This window comes from Psittacula echo (assembly GCF_963264785.1).
Source record: "Psittacula echo genome assembly, chromosome: 1".
In the NCBI taxonomy this organism is placed as follows: domain Eukaryota; kingdom Metazoa; phylum Chordata; class Aves; order Psittaciformes; family Psittacidae; genus Psittacula; species Psittacula echo.
In genome coordinates this window covers 54,412,932-54,440,296 of record NC_137735.1, presented here as the reverse complement: position 1 = coordinate 54,440,296, position 27,365 = coordinate 54,412,932, and the positions used below count along the sequence as shown (strand labels likewise).

Below are 27,365 nucleotides of genomic sequence, written 5' to 3'. Positions count from 1 at the left end.
GTTAAATGCTTAAAGGTAAACAGTATGGATGGTCTTTGCTTGCTGCATTAGTCTTTTATTACACTCTGATGTGACTTCAGTGTCCAGTATCTCAGTTTACTAGCATTGGAAAGAAATATAATGTCATTTGGGATATCTGCACATCTTCACTTTACAAAACACTATGCTCTACAACTCATTTTCAACAGCAAGAACCGAAATTAGGTTAAAATGTGTGTGGCTGTTAAGAATAATAAAATAAGATCCTTGTTCTGGTTGGTGATTATATATGATAAAACTTGGCTGGTGGCTTGGTCAGCTAGTATCTGGGTATACATTTGGACAGAAGAATATAGAGGTTGCAGCCTGGAATAATGAGCAAATGTTGGAGAGAGTCACTGGTTTCCTCATTTATGGGTTTCATAACCAAAGAAACCTGTCCCACTTTCTTTTGTCTCTTCCATTAGTGACTGTGTGGCCTGTAGTCATATAACCTTCAAAAGGTTCCTGTTCATTCAGGGTGGCTACTTAGGTGTCAAGTTAATGTGCATTAAGAAATGAAGCAGAGGTGAAACCTCCAAACCTTCTTTGAGCCAACAGAGCGAAAAAAGAGCTATGACCAAAAGAAAGCAAGGGGCTGGAAAAGCTCAGGGAAGCTCCTGCTGTTATCAAAGAATATCTTCTAGGTGAAGTTTTCTTCTTCTAACTACTAAGCAGTAGTGAGAACTGCACAATCATAACAAGAGCCAGTTTGTTTAATGTAAATATCATCTTCATTCAGCTAATAAAATATCATTCACCTAATAAAAATATTGTGTACATTCTGCTTGTAAATGAAAGATTTTTAAATAAAAAACCTCAGAAAAGTATTTGTGATACTGATAACTACCATACTTTATTTTATTATATCAAGACTGGGGTTATTTTAGAAGACTTCTATCTCTGTTATTACCCTGCTCTATTGTATAGTGTTATTTTATTTCAAGTAGCTTTTGAAGTCATTTGTGAGGGAGCTGTACAAGCCATTTACAGAGCACAATAGTTTTTAAAATGCTGTTGTGAGAACTTGGTTTTGTAAGATAATCAGATATATAAATTAATAGGATGGTATGAAGATTTTGGTTTTCACCGTAATCTCCAAATAAATTCTTACTTAAAACAAACAAACCCCAAACCCACCTAAAGCCATTTATCTTTAATTTGATGTTTTTCAACTGTTCTGCTAATGATTCAGGCTTTTTTAAGGCCAGCTTTAAACATTCATTGTAAAAATGATTTATTCAACTTTCACAGAATTTAGAAATAGACTTAATGGATAAATTGAAGAAACAGTGGGAAGGGGAACTCCAATGACGAATTTGAAGGTTTTGTCCTTCTAAATGAATATTCACAACCATTAAGTGGTCCTTTTTGTATGGTTTTGACTCATTTTTGCTGTATAGCCACAAACTATTTTTATTATGCAATTGTGTCCCTGTAATAGAAGGAGAATGAATTTCAATCTGCCATGTATAATTTCAGCCAGGAAGTGATGAAGATATTAAGATCAACACTAGTTTTCTCATTTTTGCTAATAGCAGTATTAGGTCATTTATATTTTACTGAGCAGAAGAATGTCTGCCAACTGTCATACTAGGATGGGCAAAAGTCAAATGTGGTTTATTTAAATGAAGGGCGTCTGGCTGTCAAGAGTTCACGTAAATGTTAGTGAGCTGTTTTCTGTGTCTATCAGTGAGCAGGCTTCAGAAACTCCCAGGTCACTCTGGACTCTGTCATCGGCCACAAAAAGGAAGACATTGAGAACCCTACTGAATTTTTGTGGGAAGAAACAGTCTAGTGCATCAAAACAGGTTTTTTTATCTGACTGACACACACTTTAGTCAATGGAAGGAGATGAATAATCAAGGGAAATTGTTCTTCCCCCTTCAGCCAGTGTTGCAATACGTGCATTTCCTACAGTGCTGTGCCGTGTAGTCATGCAACTTCATTGCTGGCTGTTAAGTTATAACCAGCTACTGGAACTATGTTATAAGTCTCACTGGTTTTTGTTGGTAATCTCAAAACTACTTTTTTCTCTATAAGCAAAGAAATATGAGCTCTTCTGTTTCATATATAACTCTGTTCACATTCAAAACCACATGTATTCTTTGCCTGTGAAACTTAGAAATCATTGCGTTTCAAGAAATAGATTCTCTAAATTAAAATATGCCCCAATTAGATTAGAGGCACTGTTAGCAGGTTGAGTAACTGCAGTATGAAGATGTTACATTGTGTCTGTCTTTGCAAGAATACAGAAAGAAAAAAAGAAAATACTAAAAAAAGAAGGAAGGGATGAGATTTGGTTTTACCGTTTCCCAAGCTGAGGCAGTTAGCCCGTAAAGTGAACAATGAAAATCCAGCACTGGATGATTTTTATTGAAATACCATATTATTGAAAGCTCTCCCTCAATATATTCTTTTAAAGGCAGCCAATAGACCTGTGACACAAACTGCTGAACCCATATCTGTTGTCTGTTCCCCAGGTGTTCTCAAAGAATGGCCTGAGGTTTGGGTAATCTGCAGCACCCTAGTAACCACTTACTGCTATGAGAATTTTCAAAAGTCCATGGAAGTCTAGATTTGGTGCTGAATATAGTGTTGGGCAAACTTTATACTTTGGAAAACGAGGTTGGGTATGGGCAATTGTCTAGGCATTTGTAGAGTTCATTTTATTTCACCTGCCACATTTTCAACATTACTTTACTCCTCCCTAACCAAAGTAGTATTGTCCCTTTCTCTCCTGATTGCATTCACATTTATACCCAAGCCACATTCAGCCTTTCCGTCTTCCATCCAACTTTTGACTGCACTAGGCCTGGGTACAGCAATGGTCTCTTCTGTTTCTTACTGAAATGCTTTGTAATACTTTGATTTATTTTGTTCTGTTAATATTGCAAAAATAGGTTAATCAGCTCCTATTTCAGATACGAACCTTAAGTCCGTTATCACAAATTAACACTGAACTTGGTGTAGTACTTTAAAAATGTAATCTGTCTTGTGTGTGTGTGTGTTGGCAAGAACAGTACAAATTTCAAATGGTGCAAGACAAATAGTATTCATTTGAACTGCAGGGAGCACAGTGTTATGTACCCAAAGTTTGAATACTGGGAGAAGAAAGTATTGTCTAGTATAATAGTATGTATCAAGTATAATTCTATGGATATATCAAGTATAATACTATGGATAAATTATGTTGAAAATGTTCATTGGAAAAGCAGCATTCAAGCTCTTGAGTGGTAAATGCTCTTCTGTGTTATCTCCAAAGTACGGCTGTGAGGAGTTCAGGTAACTGTGTGAAACGGGTGGTTGTGGGTGCTCTGCCTCGTTCTTTGCTGGTGGCAGATGCTAGAGCCTATATTCATCACTACTCGGAGTTATTAATTCATTTACCAACCCATCTTAGTGCCAAGGAAAGCTGATGACACCACTTTCAGACTGAAAATGGCTTGCAGCGTCTTCAAGGCTGTATCCTATTATAACCAGCAGTCAAGTGCTGACACTGGGTCAAGTGGTTGAAAGGTGATGAGCAGCTCTGCAGGCTGCGCACACTGTGAGCATTACTGGCCTGGTAGCTGGGCACACACATGTGGCTAATGTCTCTCTTGTTTCTCTGTTTTCTCCCACCTAGCTGCAGTATTGAAATATGAGAACAATGTTATGAATATCAGACAGTTCAACTGCTCCCCTCATCCATACTGGCTTCCAAACTTCATGGATGTGTTTACCTGGTCCTTGCCATTTGTCGGTGAGAAAGGTACGTAAATTGGCTCCGTAGAAACTGCAGAATGGTTTCTAAATCACTGTGCGTGTGGCCTCTTTTATTTGAACTGGCAAGAATAATTTGAAGACAGATAACTTGCTTTCAAGGACAAATTTGAAGAAACAGGCCTCAGAGAGACAAGCAATTACTAATGGTTAATCACACTTCTCAGATGTTTTTATAATTTCCACTCTTTCCAGGCAATGATGCCATTATGTCTCTGCTGTAAAAGCAGGTTTTATTGCAGGCCAGAGGTGCATTCACCGAATAAAATTCTTTTCAGTTCTTCCTTTATAAGCTCTTAGACGTTCTATTGGATATTGCTTCCTGCTCAAGATGCATCACAACAGACTTCACTACTTCAGGGTTACATTCTTACCCAGCAGACCTTTCTGAGAAGGTGATGATGGATTGCTTTTTCATCAGCATACATAGAGCTGGTGATAGACTCATAGAATAGTTAGGGTTGGAAAGGACCTTAAGATCATCAAGTTCCAACCCCCCTGCCATGGGCAGGCACACCTCACACTAAACCATGTCACCCAAGACTCCATCCAGCCTGGCCTTGAACACTGCCAAGGATGGAGCATTCACAACTTCCTTGGGCAACCCATTCCAGTGCCTCACCACCCTCACAGTAAAGAACTTCTTCCTTATATCCAATCTAAACTTCCCCTGTTGAAGTTTGAACCCATTCCCCCATGTCCTGTCACTACAGTCCCTGATGAATAGTCCCTCCCCAGCATCCTTCTAGGCCCTTGTATGCCAGACCCAGTCTGGTTAACTGCTCTGAAGAGATGGCAGGAGGAATGAAAGCCTGTGCCTCAGCCCCTTCTCTACCCAGGGCATATGGTGCCTCATTGCTGGCAAGAAGACTCTAAAGAACATAAATGGTGTTTTATTGAAACAAGATGCTCTTGATGTTGCCTGAAGACAACATGATGCTGTGAATGTCAGGCACACAAAAGGCATGAAAACACTTTGTTCTAACATATTAAATGAGTACATAATGCAAACTGTTTAAATCCCAAGTCATTTTATTCAGGGCCTGAGATGAAGCTTGCTTTGATCCATCCATTAGAATATATTGCTGCAACAGCTACTACTGCCAGAAAACTGTAATAGACTCTTAAAAGCTGCTTGGAGTAACAGTTCTCTCTTAATAGGTAACTGGAAACACAGCCAGCTGTGGCTCTTACCTGTAGTCATTGACCAGCTTTCTTTTCAGCTACTCTTATGTATGAGGAAGCCTGAGGTCTCTGTGAACAAATCTGATAGACAATGAAATAGCAGTTAACAAAGAATAGACAGCTGTTTCCACTAATGGAGACATTACATAATCCACAATGACGTGTGTTGCGGATTCTTGTGAAGCAGATAAAACGCTTGCAATTTCTTCAGCTGTAAACTCAGCCAGGCCATTTTTAGAATGGGCCTGTTCTCCATACATGGTAAAGTCCTGTAAGATCCTTTTGTAAGGCCAGTTTTTCAGATGTTTACATTAGTGGCCTCCTCGGGTGAGGTTGCAGGATGCACGGCCAGATTTGTTGAGGTTCTGAGACCATGGACACTCCTCCTTCTTTTTTCTTGGGTTGTTTTCTTTTTGCCTGTGTGTGTTTGTGTTTGATCCTTCATGTCTTCCCAATGGTCGCTCTTACCAATTGCTTGGAAATTTTTAGAGCCCTCAGGAGGTGAAATCAGTGTTTTCCCTTTCTCCACAAAACAAAACTCATGGATATAAGAGGATGTTCTACACAGCTTTTTGTTTCCTTTTTTTTTTTTATAGATTTTTTTTTCCTTCAAAGGCCAACCAAGGTAGGAAGCTGTTGGTTTCACTGGTGGTTGTTAATGTGGAAAGTCTTTCCACTAATCCTGTCAAAGGAAAATATTAAATCCTGCACTAATGTAGGAACAATATAGCTTTGTCCCCACCCTTCTAATATTCCAAGCCATTGTAGTTGTCACAGAAGAGGATTTTAATAACTACTTGATTAAAAAATTTAAAGTTTCAACCTGTGTAGCTAGTGCAAGACTAGACATGCCTGGTAACCCTTTTAATGATGCTTTCTACATGTAGATGTAGTGGAGTTCTTTTCAATCTGCTAATGATTTCACATTTTACCTCATAACTTTGGCTTTTTTGATCTCTTACATTTCCTTGGTTGTGATTTTTTGCTGGGGGTGGGTTTCCTGGGTTTTTCGGCTGTTCTTACTCTGTGTGCTCTCTGGTTAGTGTCTCATCGCTGCCTTTCCAGGAGGAGCTGGGGCCAGGTTAGGCGTTAGCCTGAGGCTGACCCTTCCATGCGCAAGGTGCAAAGTAAACAAGCTGAATATATTCTGTATTTACCAATAATGTTTGTATTGAATACAGAATAGTTCCAGCTGGAAGGAACTTTAAACAATCATCTATTCTATTTGCTCTAATTTCAAGGGACACTGCCCCTTCGGTGAAAATGTATTGAGGAGGAGAAAACAAGTTACCTAGTTTATTGACAACTGCAGAAAGAGAGGTTCTTAAACACACTTTTTTTTAAGGTCTATTTGTTGTGGTGTCTTCGAAACAATTGTTATGGAAAACTGTACTTTTTAATTACACAAGACACTTCAAGCTCGTATTACTACATGCATAAAGCAAGGTCATGTTGTTTAAAAAGTGGGTGCTGTTTTTGACCTGAATCTTCATTGACACTACTACAGCTAGAGTTTGCTCTCTGACACACCAGGGAAGCTTAATATCATCATTTTGCATTTGTTTTCTATTTTAGTGACAGAGATGCTGGTAAATGTGCTGAACATCTGCTCAGATGATGAACTCGGAACAGAGGAAGATGGGTTTGATGGTAAGAGCCTCCTGCCCTTTTGAGGTTGTTTGCCTTGAAGTTATTTGAAAAGGTTATTTACTAACCCTGGGATAATATTCTGAGTCCCATTTAAGGTATGTGCTGCTGAAAGCAACTGTTATGCTAGACTCCAGTGGATTTGCTCACTGCATGCTTTGGAAAGAATTAATGGATCTTCTGAACTGCTCTAACGCTTTCCTTGGTCTCACTCTTTGGGTTAAAAAACCTGTTTTTCTCACTGTGAAATCTGGCTTGTGTTCTCCCAAAAGGGTAAGATGTTGATTTCATGCATAAGATCCAAGGGATTCTCATAGAAAGTTTAATTATACCAATGAAATTATCTTCCTAGGGTGAAATAAGCTTCCTGCAGAGCTCCTTCTAAAACATCAATACCACAACTTTGGAAGACTTGTACTTGCAATATTTCATTAGTCACCTCTTCTAAAATACTTGTGTATCTGAAAGGCTTTAGGAGGCAATAGAATGATGATAATGAAAAAAATCCCAACAAAACCAACATGCAAACAGAGAATATTCTGACCTGATTTCTGCTAAGGAAAGAAGAATGGTCACTTTCTGTTGCCATTTGTGTTAGAGTTTATATGATAATAAGTTGCCTTATACCTGTTGGTTGGACTGTAAATTATACTTTATATCTTGTAATTTGTGGATTCTTAGAAGTCCATTTATTTTACTAGATGCTGGTTTCTGTTAGGCTGTGCAAGAGTAAATTGCAGACCTCCAGAATGTCCCTTCTCAACTGAGCAAAACTAAATGAAAAATTCCATGCGTCCCTGATGTTCTTACTATGGCTGCTTCCAGTGTGAAACAAAAAACAACAAGCAAACAAAAAAAATCTAGGAAAATAAAAGAAATATTAAAAAATAAATCTAGCACTACCAGCTCTTCTCAAGATATTTGCAGGTAGAATGAATGAACAGGGAGAATGAAGAGCTTTCAAGTAAGAAATATTTAACAAAGTTGCATTTAATAATTAAACTTCTCTCTCCAAGTCTTTTATTTTTAATCTTTGGGAGAGGAAGGTGGATCACATGTTTCGACAAATGTTTCCTTTGCAATGGAGAAGAAGGGTATGGATGGTAGCGCTTTGATTTTGTTCTGAAGGGCCAGATGGAAATTCCTGTACTGCATCCGCCACAGAGTGTGGACGTGAACAATTATCTTGCAGGACTTGGGACAAAGACTGAATATATTGAAACCAGTAATCAGTGGAGAGAAGAAAACACCTGTTTGAATATTGTGCCCAGTTTTTTTCTCATGAAATTTAAATAAGTAGCTACTGTGTAATTAAAGCAGCGTGTGAAACTGTACGGAGGCATACAATGAGTAAAACTGTGTCAAATTAAATACAGTAGCAACAAAACCATGTGCTTAAAATCCTTGGCTCAAGAAAGCACTTAAGTGCAGGCTGAAATCCCACTGAATGCAATGCCAAAGTAAAGGCTTTATGGGAAGGATTTTAAATTAATTCAGCATTGGCCTAATACTTTCTTTTAAAGCTGTACTATAAACTTCCATAGCACGAGCGTAGGCAGGCCAACGCCTGTAGTCCTTTTCTAAAACTCTAGTGTGTCAGCTTTCCCATGCCTAAGCTGCAATTCAGGAGCACATTTTCAAATGCAGTCAGAAACGATGAGGCATTAGGGGTCTGTGGGGACAGCAGCCCTCTTCAGCTGCAGGAGATCTCTGCATCTATGGTGGTTTTAATGCGAGGAGGATGACTCCACATCCCGCCTCCCCTGGAGTTTTACCACGGCACTCCTCCAGACATGGAGTTTGCAGCATTGCAGGCAGACAGGCTGAAATCCTCTGGGCTTGCATATGTGTGTGCCGCATAATGATATCTAACAGCGTTAAAGTTTCCAGATGAGGAAAAATTAAACTGTTCCTGGTACTGTATTGCTAATATTGTTGTCTTAAATCTGCTTTCAGGTTTTTTTCTGTGTGAATGATTTCTCTGTGGAAAACATTATGTTAGGGAAGATATTAGAAATGTTGTCTTCTGTAGCATGTGTAGCTAAAGTCAGAGCTGGCATATGTTCGTGTCTGCTTTTACAGCCAGTCCCCTTAGAGCTGTAAAATGGGATCTGTGGTGCTGGTGCTGCAGCTTGCTATGGGCACATGCTTGTACCTCCAGCCCACTGGACGCAGTGGGCTCATGAGTATTGTACACATGGAAGAGGCTGGATTCAGGCATAAAAGTAAATATGAAGGTTGATTCAAATTTAAGTAGAAGCTGATATCTTTACTGTTTTCCTGATGGGTTATGGTTTACTATCTGTACAACAAAGGAAAAATCCTCTTTCTCTTAGAGAGATTTGAATTCCATATCTTTATATCTTTCCTTTTTTTTTTTTTTTTTTCCTTTGAGGCCTTGCCTTTTGAGGGAGAAACTGCAAGATGTATTTCATTCGTGTTCTTGAAACAGACTGAAATGATTATCAGCTTAGAATTACTTCTCTAAGGGTTATATATTGACAGTCTTGCGGTGGTTCAGCATTTCCACTGTTGTTCAGTAATTTCTGTCCAGCTTCCTTGGAGGACTGCAGCAGTACAGTCCTATTCACCCCCTGACATTTTTCTTTTGCAGTAATTCCCATAGAAGGAAATGCCTGATATCTGCAACAGTGGGTGCGTTTTATTTGATGGAATGATCCTTTAAAATCATCGCTTGTTTTTTATTTCATCAGTAGTTTCCAGGGCTCGCTGCTGATTTCCTTTCTCTCCTTGCAGTTTGAACATGCCCTGACCTGGGTTCCCACATGTAATGAGAATGATCCATCACTATGGTTTGCACTGATCATTCATTTGCTATCTTCTACTTTCTTGCCCTCTGTCTTCCCCTCTCACTTCCCCCTTCAAAACAAAGCCCCATCTGTATTGTCTGACCTCACTGCATGATGTTCTTCTGAGCCCTTTTTTTTAAATTATCATGGTTATTTTTGGTTCTGAGTCATGCATGCTGCATCCAGCCATGAGCAGGATGCTCAACAGCATGTGTTCCCCCTTTTATTTTTTTTAATTTATTTTTTTTTTATTTTATATCTGTTATTTTGCTTAAGGAAACACATCATGGGGATCTGATGGATTTGTGGTAGGCAGTTACTGTGTATGCTTAGTGGGAGAAAGCCTAAATAGCAGTTGTAGTGCCCTTTGTGCCTTACATCCCTGCTGGCCTGTATTGGCCTTTCGGATTAACTGATTTTAAAAGCGAGAGAATATGATAGGTCAAGTTTTCTTATCTCTGATAGTTTCCTCTTGTTGTACTTTCTCTTTCCTGTTTGCTATGGTGATTGCAGTGTAATCTGATCCAGCAAAAAAATGTCTTGTGTGAGCATTGGCTCATGTGTTGTAATGGTTTGCGCATCAAGTGTATCGCTTAGCAACAGGAGCTGCAAATACTTCTACCTAGCCAGCATATAGTTGAAGTCCTGTTTTATTTTAATTAGCAGCATTTCTAGCCTCATGCACGTGATTGAAAAAACAAACCTAATTAAAAGGGTGCAGTAATGTAATAGGCAACTTGACACAAATGCACTGCTTGCTTTGTATGCATCACTATCATGATTTGACATAAAGACATTCCTAAATTACCTGCATTAATTTTTGTTTTGCCTTCAAAGATGTAGCTCATAGCCTTCTCATGGAAAAGATGCTGTCACAGTGCTGTGATTATTCTGCAGTTGGAATACAGCTTCCCCAGTACAGTGCTGTAGTCCGAGCCTGAAAAGAATTACCAGGTCAAACTTCTTTTGCTGGTCAAAACCTGGTTCTGCTGTTAACAGTGGCAGGCAAAATTTGCCACAGATCTTCAGTGCAATAAACTACCAGGGGCAAGCTGAGCACTAACACACACAGAGACTGATTGAGCAAAAGCAAAGGCCTTGTCCTCCTTAGGTCTCAGTTACTTACCAATGCCTTGATAAGGGTGTTCGTGATACTACCTGGTGAGAGAGTTCTAGCTTTTCAATGAGTTAATTATTACTAGGAGAGAAATTGAACGTTTTTCCTACTGGTTTATGTTTGTTCTTCCTCTAAACTGGAAAAGTTGGGCTCCAAAGTATACCTCATCTATGCAAGTTGGTTGCAGAGGGGTATTTTAATATCTTTATTTATACATTCATTTATTTGGCCAGGTATGTTTGTTTCTATGGCAAAGCATTATTCATATGAGCCATAGTTTGGCACATTGGTATGCTCTGCCTCTGCACTAACCTAGCAGCACGCACTAAATAACCAAGACGCCCAAAACACGTCCTGATGTAGTTGCGCCTGGGCACTGAGTGCTACACTTGTGTTGCTTTCAAACACAGTTCATTTTAAAATGCAATACCATGGTGCTCTTTGGATTTGTTAATTGTATGCTGCTGGACCATTTAAATATGTATGCAGTAAATAGCACAGAGTTTGGAAGAAATAGCAGACATGTTTATCATACTAAGCTATTCTTTCAGATACAGGATGTAAATAAGCTGGAACAATTGGCTTGTTTCCTCTAAGAGAAGAGGTGTCATCAGGCAGGCACACCCCACGTGAACTGGGGGACTGTTTCTGAGCAGTGATTAAGCCTTATCAAAGCAGCTGCTGTAATGTAGGAGGAAGTGCGCGTTCAAGGGGTGGTAACACCAAGGCTAAGCTTTGCTGCTGATCTTCTGCTTGCATGCTGGTTTCCTGCAAAACCTACTAACAAGGCTTTAAGCTGAAAAGTTTTCTTTCTCCCCCACCCCCATCATTTTCAATCTATTTCTTTCCTTTTGGATGTTCCCTGCCTAATTTGTTTCTTTTCTGTTTTTCAGACTTTACTTAAACATTACGTTTCCATTGATGTTGTCAAATGTTCTGTATTATCTTTTATTTTCATTCTACAAGCATCACTGATCTTTTTCTTCCCCCCCCCCCCCCCCTTTGGAATTCATAAGAAGATCCCATTTGTGCACAGAAGAAAGGTATTGAATCAGTTGGAAGGCTTAAGTTTTATTAATTTTCCTTATGCTTAATTAGATAATACATAATGTATTAGGATACCAGTGAGAGATTTTGATTTGGCTTTATTCCTCAGTATTATTTTCTGTCTGTTCAATCCTACATCTCAGAATATTTTCCAACTTTATAGTCTCTTTTTTTATTTTTTTCCCATTGTTCTGCTTCTTAATCTGAAGGTCTAAATTATATTTCACATAAGTCCTACATATCCAGCTTGCAAGATCTATGTTTGGATGCTACAAATCTGAAATCCAATAGAACTTGTTATACTACTGAAGATTCAAAGCTTTTATTCTACCTCCCAAATAATTTTTCTACTCCAGTCTTAAACTTGGCTGTGTTCATTCTATTCATACTGTTTTTTAAGTTCCTTCATTTGAACAGAGTTTGTTTAGATATTGAAAGATCTTTTAAAGATCGTTTCAAACTAAGCAATCATATTATTCTATGAAAGAAGAGTAGGAGGATATCTGGCAATGTTTGCAAAGGCTAAAATTAACCTGTCTGCTCATAGCCAGTTCTCAGGTTATGACCCATTTACTTTCACCTAAGCGTATGCTTAAGAGTAGCTGAAGTAATTCATAAGGATTTGTAGTAAAAGTGAAATTTCAAAGTATTCAGACTTGAAATGTGAGTCTGAGATTTATGTATAAATAGTTAGGGAATCCAGATACTGTATGGATTAGTGGTATTCAGCCAATACTAACAGGGTAATAAAACCTTGTAAATATCAGGTGCACAATTTAGAAAATAATATTTAAAAAAAATAGCAGAAATAAAATCATTAATTTACTAATCTAGTAAACATAGAACATTTTAAGTCATTTTCGTAACAGCTCTGTTATGAATTAGGAAATTCAATGGAGACCAAGATTTTTGAAGTGTATTTTTTAGTAACCTTTTTTGTGTATTGATGAGAAACAAAATATTCCCTTAAGGCCTGTTGTGGTGTATGATTAAGTATTTTTTTCCATTCTTATTTTACATTTAAGTGTAAGGCATTGTGTTTTACTTCAGTCATAAATTGTATTTGGTGTTTTCAGTTCTCAAATCTTCTGGAAGTTAAGCAGTGATTGAAAAAGGTTGAATATACTTATAGAATCATAGACTCATAGAATAGTTAGGGTTGGAAAGGACCTTAAGATCATCTAGTTCCAACCCCCCTGCCATGGGCAGGGACACCTCACACTAAACTATGCCACCCAAGGCCTCATCCAACCTGGCCTTGAACACCGCCAAGGATGGAGCATTCACAACCTCCCTGGGCAACCTATTCCAGTGCCTCACCACCCTCACAGTAAAGAATTTCTTCCTTAGATCCAGTATAAACTTCCCCTGTTCAAGTTTGAACCCGTTACCCCTTGTCCTGTCACTACAGTCCCTGATGAAGAGTCCATCCCCAGCATCCTTGTAGGCCCCCTTCAGATACTGGAAGGCTGCTATGAGGTCTCCACGCAGCCTTCTCTTCTCCAGGCTGAACAGCCCCAACTTTCTCAGCCTGTCTTCATAGGGGAGGTGCTCCAGTCCCCTGATCATCCTCGTGGCCCTCCTCTGGACTTGTTCCAACAGTTCCATGTCCTTTTTATGTTGAGGACACCAGAACTGCACACAATACTCCAAGTGAGGTCTCACAAGAGCAGAGTGGAGGGGCAGGATCACCTCCTTCAACCTGCTGGTCACGCTCCTTTTGATGCAGCCCAGGATACAGTTGGCTTTCTGGGCTGCGAGCGCACACTGAAGCCGGCTCATGCTCATTTTCTCATCAACCAACACCCCCAAGTCCTTCTCTGCAGGGCTGCTCTGAATCTCTTCTCTGCCCAACCTGTAGCTGTGCCTGGGATTGCTCCGACCCAGGTGTAGGACCTTGCACTTGGCATGGTTAAACTTCCTAAGGTTGGCATCAGCCCACCTCACAAGCGTGTCAAGGTCCCTCTGGATGGCATCCCTTCCCTCCAGCGTATCAACCAAACCACACAGCTTGGTGTCATCAGCAAACTTGCTGAGGGCGCACTCAATCCCACTGTCCATGTCACCGACAAAGACGTTGAACCAGACCGGTCCCAACACCGATCCCTGAGGGACACCACTCGTTACCGATCTCCAGCCGGACATCGAGCCATTGACCACAACTCTTTGTGTGCGGCCATCCAGCCAGTTCTTTATCCACCGATTGGTCCACCCATCAAATTGGTCTAGATCAGTGTGGGTTTGTAATAAGCAACTAGGGATAGTGACACTTGGGGGAAAAAGAAAAAGACAAGTTGTGTTTAAGTGTTTTCAGGGTAAAAAAGGCTGAAAAGCATATTGTGTGTATGTTGAGAGTGGAGTTCAGTGGGATTGTGGTAACCGAGGCAGGAGTGTACCCCCTCTGTTTCTTGAAGAACCCAGCTGAATCATTGCTGTTTATTTTAAATTTTTCATTATGCTGTTATGAATATATTTAATTCAGTTACAGCTGAATTACAGCTGTTTCTCCCACTCTTTATTGCCTAGAATTAGACATTTATGCCTAAGACTTAATGTCTTTATTTTTTTTATCTTTATAGTTTTTATATCTTTTCGTTATATTTTTATCTTTATGTGTGGGAGATTTGAAAGCCATCATTCTAAGCATAGTTTCTTCCAGTTTGAATTTCAAGATACAAGCTCATAATTTCAAGACAGTCTAGGAGGATAATTAGAAATGCCTGGAGACAATGCATTAATACCTTGCACTGTTTGGGGTTAAACTTGATCTTGACCATAATGTGAAAAGTTACAGTGAAATTCATCCTGAGCTTTTATATTGTTATCCATGATATTTGTTCTTACAGTTTCTTAGCTTTCTTTTGAACAGCTCTAGGATTTGTCAATTGAGTTTATTTTAAATTTTGAAAGTTTTTTTGCAAAGGATGGCTATAAGTTTTTTAAATTTAAGCACAGAAAAAAAAAAAAAAGTACCTTCTTTTCATCTCTTCTAAAGTGCCAAGGTATCAGCCAGGCCACCTAGTCATCTAGTATTTATCATGAAGCAATGCTTGCATTTCCAGCGGTAGTCTCAAGCTTAATGGCAATTGGGAGGTCTGCCATAGGAAAGATGACAGTGCGGATAGGAGAGCCATGGACTGCCATCAACAGAGATGGGTGAAGAAAACTAAACCAGTGTGAATTATTGCACAGTCAGCTCCCAGAAGCAACCCAGCAAGTCTCCTGCATGGCAGCGTTGGACCTCACCAGCACTGCCCAGAGCAGCTGGGACTGCAGAGAGGAGTGAATCACTGGTGCTGCTGAAGCAGATGGGACTTTTGCCATTGAGTTCGGTGGAGCCTGTATTTCATTATGAGCCCTTCAAGCTGAAGTTGCTTTGTGCTCATAATACAGCAAAGAAGGGTCTGCTCGGCAAGGCCCCATGGCTGTGTCTTCTGCAGCTTTTCACTTCTTGCACCCATCACCCATGTTTATCAGTGCCTTGTTCTCCTGCCCAGTACCCACAAGCGGCTCTCACTGCCACTGCCTTGGCTCCCTGGGGCTGTCCCCTCTGCTGCCATAACCACCTCCCTCATTTTTTGTCCCTTTCTGCTAATTTAGCTTCCATGATGGACTATGGATCAATTTGCTATGAACTGAAAATAGACATTTTTATTTTTGTCCTTGGATTCTGAAGCAGTGAAGAGGGAAGTGGTACTGTGATGTGTAGTGGTTTTCAGGTGTCACTTCTGAACCTCCGATACAAGCCAAGGTTACCTGTTATTCAGAAACCTTTGGGAGGAAACTTCATAGTATATGTAGTTATGATTGTGGTAATTATACGGTTTACTTAGTATAGCATGGCATTTTCTTGGGGACATGGGAGGTCCTTATTTAAAGAAATTCCTCCTCCTGATAACTTTGGTTTTCCCATTCAGGTGGTTCTCTTGGATGCACAAATAATATTCTTGGGTTTGATGATATCCAACTAGCAAGTGTACATGCAAACTTAGCTGAACTGTAGTCTCTATTCCAGCATGTCTTTTTATTTATTTGCTTATTTAAGGCAGATTACAGTGTGAGTTTACAAATTTCAAAGTAATTGTAATTTTGAGCAGGCTATAGCAGTGACAAGCAGGAAGTTGCTGTATGGAACTCTTAAGCACAGCCAGCCAGCACAATCCCTACCTTTTCATGCTGGTCTTCAGGACTCTGCCTTTAGGTTTTACAACCATTTAAATACTTTTTAACTAGGGATGGGAAAACCCTAACTGGACCATCTTTCCCTTAAGCTTAACCCAGTAAAGGTTTTCAAGAAAATTAAATGAAATGTGATTGTTTTCACTTAAAATTACAAGATTATGAACTAGATTTTAACTCCATTGTTAACTTTTAACTCCTTTTTTATGGTTTTGGCACTGTTCATGTTGATTATCTTTTTGACATTTTCAGTTTTTGAAGGAAATTTGTTTTCAAAAGAGTATGATCTCAGAAAATGTTTTTGAAATGGAAAATTATATTACATTGAAAAAACATGCAGCTTTAATGTGTAGCAGGAAAAGGATCACATTTCTAAAGGTACTAGTAACTAGGTTGTTCAAAAACGGTCAGTCTTAAGCGATAAACAAAAAAACGGTGTTTTCGGGTTTGCATATAAATGTGGCTTAATATGATGTTTCTTGTATTTAGAGTTCAAAGCACTGACATATTGTTTACAAATCCCTATAACTGTTTTTAATGTGTTTTCCATAGGAGCAACAGCTGCTGCTCGAAAGGAGGTTATAAGGAACAAGATACGAGCAATAGGAAAAATGGCTAGAGTTTTCTCAGTGTTAAGGTAAGGGTTTGTGCTGTTTCAGCTTTTTAATGTTGAAGAAGATCTTTCACTGATTACATAAAGCACTCTACTGTTAATCAAACAGCAAATTTGATATTTTAGAATACCAGCCAACTGTGTTTTACTGGAACCTTTTAAAGATTGTTTTATTTATACAGTACTGCTATTTATTATAGCTCTGAATAATCTTCTTCCTCAGGGCTTTTGCTGAATGTAAAACAGACAAACAAAAGACATCAGCAAAGAAAATTGCAATTACCTTTTCTTTTTTAAAGACTTTTTGCTCACCAGGTCTACTAATTAACTCTTAGCCTCTTGTGGGGCAAGAGTTATATGTAGAAAAAGGGTATGTTTCATATCATGTCTTATTAAAGAGAAGCCAACTGTCCCACTTTGTCACCCACAGTTGCTGCTACAGCCATGAGTAAAGATGATTAGATAAAAGCATTAGGGTCATTTAACTAAAAGACCAGGAAGTCCTTGTGCAGACAGCAGCAATCATTACCTTAGGCTGGACTCCCCCAAACACATGAGCATGAGTAACTAATTGCTACCCAATGTTTAGAACTCTCCATTTGATGTCTCTTAGCAGAAGAGAAAACATGCTGTACTGTGCTGTGCTGAAGTCTAAATATAGAAAATAGCGTTCTCCCTCCCTTTCAGCAGAGGGATTTTTTTTTTGCACAGGAAATTGTATGTTCTTTGCTGTAGACAGTTTGTGGCTATTATGGTTAGTGCAAAATCAGGGGATTTTTTAAAATATGTATTAGTATGCTTATATGATTGATATTAAAAAAAAAAAAAAAAAAGGAAACAAAAATAGTTACTTGAAGAATACACTCTTAATTCCAGCTGAAACTCTCAAACTTGCTTGATTTGAGACTCTTCCTTAGCATGGAGGCAGTGGGCAGGTTGTCAGTGGGGCTTTGCATGGCCACAGTGTTTCGCCCACATGCTGCAGATTGCAGCAGCATAGCTTTAAATAGCATAGTGAGATGGAGGACTTTGTTCCTGGGCTTCCCAAAGTGTTATATGTGAATTACTAGTGATGCACAAGCTCCTTTAAAGTGGTACCCATAAAAAAAAAAATGGAAAATTGGCATCTTGCCTTTTCCCTAAACAAGACGGGGGAGCAATCAAATGATTCCACCTGCTCCTCTGTACTGAGTCTGGCAAAGAGCCTGGAGCTGACATTGCTACCACCTTCGTAAAACTCACCGTTATTTTTCTCTGATGATAGTTGAGCAAACTAAAGTTTTTGAAAACCTGGCTTTCTCCCATAACCTTGAACTGCAGCTTCTGGAGTTGCTGTATTTTGTTGTGGAGCACCTTTTGAAATACAGGATTAATTCAACAGTAACATGGACTTTAATATACAGAAGGGCCTGAAATTAGGTGCACAGCTGGTATATTTGAGTTTGGCAGATGATTAACATCACCTATGCATCAAAGACTTTTTCGAAGGGAACTATGGGGCAGAAGCTTTTCAATGGTTTCAGCGGTGGAAGAAGGGTACATGGTAATTTTTGCATGTGCCCTGTTGAAAGTGATCTGCATAAGCCTCATAGCTTAGGGTTTTAGCACCATTTGAAACTTCGAGCCCTCTTAAATTATTTCACAAAAATCAGCATTTTAAGGCACTGATGGAAATCAGTCTTGACCTTTCCTGAAAAGCAGTGAAATTCATCTGAGAGAGGGATATTCATGAGGCAACTTTTTACCCTTACTACATGCATCTCAACATCTCCAGAAGACCAAAATGGACTGTATCCAGTAGAGGAGAAGCCAGTGGCTCCCTCACTGAAACTGCTGAGACTTACACAGTTCTTGGTTACTAGTGGACCTTGAAACTTCGTAGCAAGGACAGAAGATGAAGCATATATTGTTTTCCCTTCGCTTTAACCAGCAAATACACTGCATCCTTACTGTGGTCAGAAGATTAGTCAGCAAATAAACAGGTATCTCCAGTGCACAGTTTTGCTGACCGGCCTTCCAGGAGGAAGAGTGACATTTCATCCCAGCCACCTCTTCTCTTTTGATGGGAAAATTTGATGCTCTTCAGCTAGGTGCCAGGCTCTACACAGCAAAAATGACATGAGGTTAATCTTGCAGATACGGTTCCTGTAGAAAAGCCTGGGTTATCTTTTCTATCTTGCCAGCACAACCCACATGTAACACGTGAGAGTCTGATAATTGTGTGTAACCCCACAGACTGCGGTGGCACTGCCATCTAATCCAGCCTATTTCAGATACCTTTGAAGTTGCTATTTGAGTCATGGTTGGTTTCTGGCATTTATTTCACTAATTCTTGAAAAGAGTTTCTGAATGATCAGCACCTGATCTGAACACCTTCAAAGGACTCAGTCGAATGTCTCTTTTCTGGTGTGGAGTAGTCGCTTTCCTCGAGGGTATAACCTGAATGTAAAACTGGGATATTTTCAGCCACTTTAGTCTCAAAATTAGATATAAAAATTGTGTTAGATTAAGTTTCAAATGTTCTAAATGGGCTTTGCTAAGAATAGCCATCATAGAAAGATTGGCTTAAGCTCAGTGGAAGACCTCATGATACCCTGTCATTGCCTCTCTCCAACTTAGTTTCACAAGTCTGAATTTTCTTTGGATATATTTAGACAGGCAGGAGGGTAAATAAAATATTTACTCAGTTTATTTTCCTCTTGTTAAAATGGAAGTAAAGGACATAAGATAGAAAATACGGAACACTGAAGGCTAAAAAAATGTCAAAATTTGTGATACAGAGGTTTCTTGGGCAAATGCAGTTTAAAGGTAATAGAAATACAGTGAACAAATTTACCCTATGAAGGTGAAGCTAAAAGTGCCATTGCAGTTTAATCTAAAAAACAAAAACCAAAGCAATGGATTGACTTGAAAATGTGGATTAAGCATTTGCTTGCAGTGACAAATAATCAAAATCTTTGGTGAGTAATTCTTGATGGTGCAAATACTGTGTTAATTCTGGAAATCTGGCTGTTGCATTAATTCTAATTGCTTGGGAAACTTGCAAGGAAAACCGTCACAGTTTGACTTTGACTATTATACAAAGAAAAGTGTGTACAAGGAGAATAATTTTCAAAGTAAAAATAGAACTTGAGTATATGTAGTAGGTGTTTACCTACTAGTTATATACTATAACTAGTATAACTATACTAAACTATACTAGTTAAACTATTAGTTTACCTACTAGTTGTTTGAAATACATGAGTAATTCAGGGCATATAGGTCTAAAGAAAATAAGTAGTAAAATTGCTGAGACAGTTTTGATAGACAAAGCCACATTATCCCCAAGTGAATGTGGAACTAAATTCTTTGTGTTTGCTTCCTTCAGCTTAATGTCCTTATGTATGTCAAAGTAAAGCACTTCAAAATAGGTTTCTCTTAAAGAATTGAGGTCAGTTTTGCTACTGAGAAAGTATGTCATCACAGACAGCATTACAGTACTCCCATAAAGCTGTATTTAATGGCTTGTCTGATAGAGCTGTTGTATTAAAAACTGTATTTGAAGACTGGCAAAACATACTTAGGTTTTCTAAGACATTTTCCCTGAATTCAGTATCATTTTTAGCATACAAAACTATGAAGAACAGTGCTAGTAAGTGCTTATTAATTTTAATGAGCTTTTAGCTGACCTTTTTTTTTTTTTTTAAGTGGCTGATGATCATTAATAAATAATGCACCTGACTGCTGGCGTAGGCAAAAGCAAAACAACAATTTAAGTTGATTTTGGACCACACAGCGTAAAATGCTTAAATATATTGTTGGCAATAACTGCCTTTTTGGTCCTCCTCCTGTCAAATTTGTGGCTTTATGTGTATATATATATGTACTCAAATGTATGTCATAGGTTGTTTCATAGATGCAGGTTATAGCGTTAACTGTAGTGGGACTGTGTATGGCATAGTGCAGAGGGGAACCACTTACATAGCAGTGGGGGGAACTGCACTAGCACAAAAAAAAAGACGATTATTTACTCCTGGGTTGGCTTTTTTTTTCCTTCTGCAGAGAAGAGAGTGAAAGTGTGCTGACGCTGAAAGGTTTGACTCCAACAGGAATGCTGCCCAGTGGTGTGCTCTCTGGAGGAAAGCAAACACTGCAAAGCGGTAAGCATGTTTGCCTGTGTGTGTCATTATGTATAAAAAATAAACAAAGCACAATTGGTTTTCAGCTGCAGAACCTAAGAAAAGAAATCACAGTTTTCTCAGGAAAAAAAATCAAGGACAGAATAAACCAGGTGGTTTGTTGTACTGGAGCATTTGTGGGTAGTTCATGTAGGGCAACTTCTCAAAACTTGCTATATACCACTAATTTTCAAAGAGAGGGGGGAAAAATCCCTTAAAATCAACTGTTCAGAATGGTAGATCAGCATTGCACATGCAGTGCGTTGTTTCCACACTTTACAGCATGGTTTTGGGTTTTTTAAGAGCAGCCTTTGATACACAGAGTACTGGAGGTTCAGCTTAGATAATGACAAGGTCTTATTTTATGTGATTTGTTCTTCCTCATAGAGAATCACCAATGGAAAATAGCTCTAGAATTAGATTTTCTCTCCTAGCAATTCTAGGTGACAGCATGAGAACAATTTCATTCTGATTTAAGGCCAAGTAAAGGGAAGCTCTTACAAAACACCACGTTTGCCTTGTACACAAACACAATTCAGATTGTCAGTTCAGTTTTATACCAAGTGCTTCTTGTTACAGGAATTCTCTGTCTATAGCAAGGCTGCTTTTGATAAAATATTCCTTTTGGAATAAGGAGCTGCAAAGTATTTAATTTACTACTGTAAGCTCTCTTTTTTTTTCCTGTGTGTATTGCTGTAGAGTATATTGCAGGCACTTAAGAATGTCTCTTTCTTACTGAGGTTCTTTTGGCAGCGGATGTAAGAAATAGAAATGCTTTCTAATCTTAACACAGTCTCAGCCTCTTGTTTTCCTGTTTCTTTCCTGGAGCATTCTTTCTCTGTATTTTTCCCTTTACTGTCTCTTTTACCTAGAAGATTCAGGTATATGGTGGTAAACCTTCTTTTCCCTTTTTTTCCCTTTCCTTTTTTCTTTTTGATGACTTGTGTGTTACGAGCATAGTAACGTTCTGCTTTGAAAATGCTGCAATATGATTCCACAGGATGCCTTTTTTAATGGGGTTCTGGTGTTTACCTAGGCTTTTCTCCATATAGTTTCTTTGCATTTGTCAGAAAATTTGGTTCAAGGAAACTGCTATTGCTGCATTAGCAAAATGTTAGGAATAGAAATGGGTTTGAGCAAATTGCCTAAAGTTGTTATTACCATGGCTAAAAGGAAAATCTCCTCATACTGCAGTATTCTGGCTCAGTAAAACATTACTATACACAAGTTTCTGCTTTACTTAACGTGTAGTGCCCCATTCACCAAATACTTTGTAGTTTACATAGTTTCTGTTAAGCATACATTCACATTACCATATGTGTTAACAGAAAATATGAGTAGTGTGTTCTGTTGTGAAGTATTCATTTCAGTCGTCATTTTTTTTCTAATGTGTCAGTGCTGGTTTGGATCTGGTTATTCATTTTATTTTCCCATCCTAGTTGTCATGTTTCCTTTTAAGTTTGCTTTTGTTTCGTTCATTGATTTTTGCCATCTCTCTTGCTAAGCAGCTTGAGAGGCACAGGCTTACCTTGGTGCATGTGGGTTAGCCTCTCTCATTTCCCCATGCAGCAAGGTAATAGTATACATGTTTTAGTATTGAACTCAATCCATATTTAACATCATAACTGAAAAAAAAAAAAAAAACAACAAAAAAAGTTAGGATTTAATGGAGGATGAAAAATCTTTTACATAGGGGAAAGAAAGACAAAAAGGAAGAGAGGAATTCCAAAAAACTTGGCTTCTTAAGCTATTATCTAAACCAGAGAAGTTCTTGAAAATCAAAGTTTCTTTTTAAATATTTGAGCTGTACCATTGCTATATTGGATTGCATTTGCTGATTTTGTATCAGCTTCTAAATCTCTGACTGTAGAAACAAATTCATGCTAAAGCTGATGGGTAGAATTCAAATGAAATTATGTCTTCAAGAACAATGAATGGTTTCAAAACAGTGGTAACATGGTATTCATCATACTGCAGCAACCTCCCAGTTACAGACTTTTCTCTCTCTGACCAGGCTTTGCAATATTAGAGGTCCAACAGCTTTCAGTCTTGTATCCATGTCCACTGCTCTAAATAAAATATTAGAAGAATGCTGTTTTCAGAGATGGGGTTGACAAGAAGGATGCTTATAGATGGGCAGACTGGGTGAGATTGCAAGCAAAGGCAAAGCTGTCTGAGCAGACTCTGTCCTATGCTGTGGGGAGGTTTCTTTTAGTCAGGAGAGAGACAAAAAGTAATTCTGAGAAGTTGTACATGTGGCTCTTGTGCTTTGTACGGGCAGCTAATGCTTTTCAAGGTGACATTGTGAGTGGTACGAATTTTGTGTGATAGCTTTGTGCCATTTTTTCGTTCTCTTTTGACAGGGCAAATCAAACTGCTCTTATTTAAAATGGGGAGAATTATACAATGACCTTTTCCGGTCAGATGTGCAATATGGAAAACATTTTCATTTTGTAGTTCTTTTGTGTCAAAAGAAAACTTCTCAAATGTGCCTTTAAAATTCTTTAGTTTGTGAAACCTGCTTCAAAACAAAATATAGCTTAATTCAATCTGCAAATTATTGTTTCTATGTAAGCATTTCTCTGTCTGTCTGTTTTGCCAAAATCCAGCACTTACAGTAACATTAGTGTTTTAGCTCCTTTGCTATTCACTGACTTGTTCTTAGAGTTAAAATCCTCTGCTCATTTTTCTCATTCGTTTTGCTACCCCTTTCTTCTCTTCAGCTACTGTTGAGGCTATTGAGGCTGATGAAGGTAAATTGGCCAGTCCCCTTTCTGTTGGTGCCACAACAGACAAGGGCTCTGCTGGGTGTATTCATTTTGCTGTAGCTTGTACAGATTGTGTGGGTGTTGGGCTAACAATTGTGGCTCGGTATTAACCAAAATGTAATTGCTTTAAAGGGGAAAATGTTTCTTGGTTCTTTGGTTTTTGGTTTCTTTTTTCCATTGCTGCTGTTGTGGTTTTATTTCTTTCTGAAAGTTACAACCATGTTGGAATTGCTGTACGTTGAACTAAGCACTGAGTAATGCCACAGGAGATCAGGGGACTTGGATTTCATGGGACATAACTCGGCAGCAGCTCATAAATACTCTGTGACACATAGCTCAAAAGCTGTACGCTGGAGGCTGGGTTTTGCCTCTGCCTCAAAGTACTCTCAGCATTCTCTGGTCTAGGAAAACACACAGCTTTTTATAAATATTCTCTCTTTTTGTTATGTTTTCTTCTTGGTTTTTTTTCTTCTTTTGCTTCAGTTTGTTTCTTTTAGGTCACTAGTAAAAACTTTTTATTGGTCTTTTGTTACAGTTCAGCATGTTTCTGTTTCTCTTTAAAAGTAAAACAACATGAGACATTTGTCTGCAAGATGTCTGCTTCCTCTGGTAGTGGCAGTTTACACACTGGTTATTAACATTAGAGCAACCATTAACACCAGCACCATCTTAGCTACAAATACAAAGTGACCGACTGCCTCAGAAGATTTGTGAACGTTTAGTACGGAAAACCATGGTGCTTTATTGAGAGACCTCTGACTTAACTCTGAAGCAGTTTTATCACTATGGTTAAAACCTCAGTAATCACGTATCGCAATGTAGATGCACTGTATTCATCCAGCATTGTAAAATTTTGGAAGAAGAATTTTCAGAATTCCCCTTTAAAACAAAATTCAGTTGTATTTTGTTCTTGCCCCTCTCAAATTTCCTGTGGGTATTTTTTTTAGTGAATAAAAATAAAAATCTGATGATTGCTGTCTGTTGGTAAGATGTGCCCTTTTGGCCAGTTGAATTTGTTTTTGAGTTTTGTAAAGCAGTGAATAAAATTACAGAACAAACAAGTAAGAGAAAATACAACTGCTTTCTAAATAGCAGTGAGTAAGCTGCTATTTATGTTGGAATTATCTATTCCTATTGGCAATCTCTAATCTGCAGTGTGCATTCTTGTTGACAGTTTGGCTGTTTTCTGTGATTTTCTGTGACTATGTGTTGTGTTTTAGTACACTCTTAATGTAAACTGCTAATACTCATTGTCTGACCAGCAACTACAGCAGAGCACCTTCCTCAGTATTACAGAAGATAACATGTCTGCTTGAAATACGGTCGATTGAATGTGCCCCCATTCCAACAATATGCACCCTTCAATTAATTCTTGCTTTGCCATCCTTGCTAGTTAGACACTGTAACCATAGTTTTAATGACTAGTCTATGTAGACAAAGCTAAAGATGGAGAAAACGTTTTGCCCTTTACCAACTGTACTTCTGTATTTGATTCAGGGCCCAATAACACCAACTGGGCTGTGCTACTGGCAAGCTCCAGGACACAGCAAGTGTTTCAGCTTCAACACAGCCATCCATTAAACTATTGCTTTAAGGGATTGGCCTGGGTGTTTGTTAAATGTCTTCATTTTTGTGGTAGAAGATAAAGTAAAACAAAACCCAAAAACAGACAAAAAAGAAACTTGAAAAAACTCACTGTAGAGCCTGTTCTGTTTTCACTGTTCCATCACTGCTCACTTGACTAATCACCATTATGATGATGTTGTTTTCTGAGTTGAAGTATAATACATGTTTTAAACCCCATGCACTTCACAAAGTTCCAATATAACATTTGTGAAGCTGGCTAAGGAACTAAATCCTGAGGCAAACAGGATCTATCAGTTTCGCAGGAATGGTTGGCAAAAGTATCAGCATGAAAATGCTTTTCTCGCTCCCCTCAATATGTAAGGAGTGGTAGATTGGTACCAGGGATGTTCCGAGGTTTGGGCTTTGTTTCCTTTTTTGGGTTTTTTTTTTTCAACAGAAGTTACCAGCTTATCCAGACTCAGGACTGCATGTTGAAAGGAGAGGAGTACTTTGGGGTAAAGAGGAGATAAAGGGAGGGAAGGAATACTGACTTTGATCTTTGAAACTCCCCTACCATTTTCTCCCGAGGGAGTTTGCAGTTTCCTGGTACTAACACACCATTTCTGTTCTATGGCATGTTAAAATAGAGGCATAGCAAAAGTGCCAGTTCTGGAAGTGCAGTGCATTGATTTGGTGCAGATAAGAGAAAAACACACAGAAGGCGATGACAAATTATCTATGGAGCTGTGACCCGCTGTTTGCCTACAGTGCTTTTTTCTCTTTTGCTTTAAATCTAAGGATCTTCAACTCTTCAATTAAAGACAGAAAAAAAAAAGAAAAAAAAAAAAGGGAATAAAAATCACTCTCTACCAAAAAATTCCTCAGCCTGTAGCTGCTTTCTGAGGTTGGTGTGGCCTCATTGATGTTGCTGCTGAAGGGCAAATCAAAAGTCCTCAGGTTCAGTTGGAACTTTGGTCCTTTGTCAGTTCATTTCCAAAGTAAAATTGTGCAAATATGCCAAAATGATGATATCCCTGGTCCGTTTTGCACGGTGTTACTGCTGTTTAACTCAAGCTGTCCAGGGACAAGCCGGGGAGGGTAACTACCCTGAGCAATCAACAAGCAGCTCGCCTTGCATTGAAAATAAAAGGCAACCTGTTGTAGGGTTGCCCCACATTTCCTATAGCTTTAACGTGTACCCCAAAAGACTAGTCTCACCATGTCATCACCATCTGTAACTGACCAATGCTTTTCCCCCGGTCTTTGAAAGTCAAATGGGAGTTTTGCCTGATTACAGATGTTACAGCGAGCCACAATGTCTTTAAGGCTGTAAGTGATGACGACAAATGCTAACCCACTGGCTCATGGCTGTGCCCTAAGCATGGTTCCTAAGTGCAAACTGTAGTTTCATGTCATCTTCTTAGCCTTTTTAAGCTGAACCCCAGTGGACAATAAAATACTGGAAGTTGATCTTGTTGAAAAACAATAGCTGTATTGCAAGAGACGGTGGTGGTTAACCCCCAGCTCTTTCCGAGTATAAGGAGTCGGTCATGTCAGATCTTCTTGTTGCCGCCTTCACAAAGAAGGATTTTTGCACTCATTGCTGAGTTGGGGGAAAAGCTGCCGAGAGTTTTACCTTGCTAATTTTACTTTTTAATAATCCTTTATTTAGCTATCAAAGGATTTTCACCCCAGCATAAGATCACTAGCTTCGAAGAGGCCAAAGGCTTAGATCGAATTAATGAGCGAATGCCTCCGCGCAGAGACGTGCCATCCGATGCCAACCTTAACTCCATCAACAAGGCAATCTCCACAGAGACTAATGGCACGGACAGCAACGGCAGTAATAGCAGCAATATTCAGTGACCACTGTCTGGGAGGGGGGGTTGAGCTGCAGGGCGCGATGGGGTTGCTGCACATCAGCAGTGGGATGTTCTTGCCTCTGATAATAGCTTACTTGCTCGGGGGGCCAGGTGTTGGATTCAGTTTACAAAAATCATCTATGAAGAGATCGTCAACTTTAATTTGGTGGGGGGTGGGGGTTGGGGAGAAACATCTCCTTTGGATATGCCTTTAAAATGCTTGTAGAAAAATGAAAGCTCATGCTGGTATATATTGCAAAGTTAGGGGAATGAACATGTTTTCCTACTGCATTGGGAGTGTCTAGGTATGTTACTGAAAGGCCTTTTATTATGTTACTGGACATGAAAACTTTGTTTAATTTCTTACTAACTATTGTACGTTTACAGTTGCAGCACTAAACATGGACAACATCAAAACATTTTTAACAAAATGTACAAACTAAATAAGGACTATTTATTGATAATGTTTTGCTACTCTTGTCAGACAATGGCGATGAAATAAATTAGGCAGTCTTTAAAAATATAGAGAAAAAAAGAAAAAAAAATAGAATGTTGGAAATTTGTTTAAAATGCCAAAAAAATGAGAAAGAGAGAGTGAGAGAGCGCGAGAGAGACAGTTTAATTTTGTACA

At 38.8% G+C, this 27,365-nt stretch overlaps 1 protein-coding gene across 4 annotated transcripts in view; it reads left to right on the top strand.

The window, feature by feature from the left end:
- Positions 1-26,738, top strand: part of PPP3CA (protein phosphatase 3 catalytic subunit alpha) — a gene marked incomplete at its 3' end in the record, with an annotated part of 187,019 nt that extends 160,281 nt beyond the window's left edge. Inside the window, exons 9-15 of one of the 4 annotated variants that reach the window (XM_080628622.1) lie at positions 3,647-3,772; positions 6,544-6,618; positions 11,559-11,585; positions 16,321-16,405; positions 20,423-20,520; positions 23,262-23,291; positions 26,545-26,738. In XM_080628622.1, coding sequence (XP_080484748.1) covers positions 3,647-3,772; positions 6,544-6,618; positions 11,559-11,585; positions 16,321-16,405; positions 20,423-20,520; positions 23,262-23,291; positions 26,545-26,738 — 635 coding nt within the window. The remainder of the gene's footprint in view (positions 1-3,646; positions 3,773-6,543; positions 6,619-11,558; positions 11,586-16,320; positions 16,406-20,422; positions 20,521-23,261; positions 23,292-26,544) is intronic. The other 3 variants (XM_080628621.1, XM_080628620.1, XM_080628623.1) reach the window with 3 other exon arrangements.
- Between the last annotated feature and the right edge of the window lie 627 nt (positions 26,739-27,365).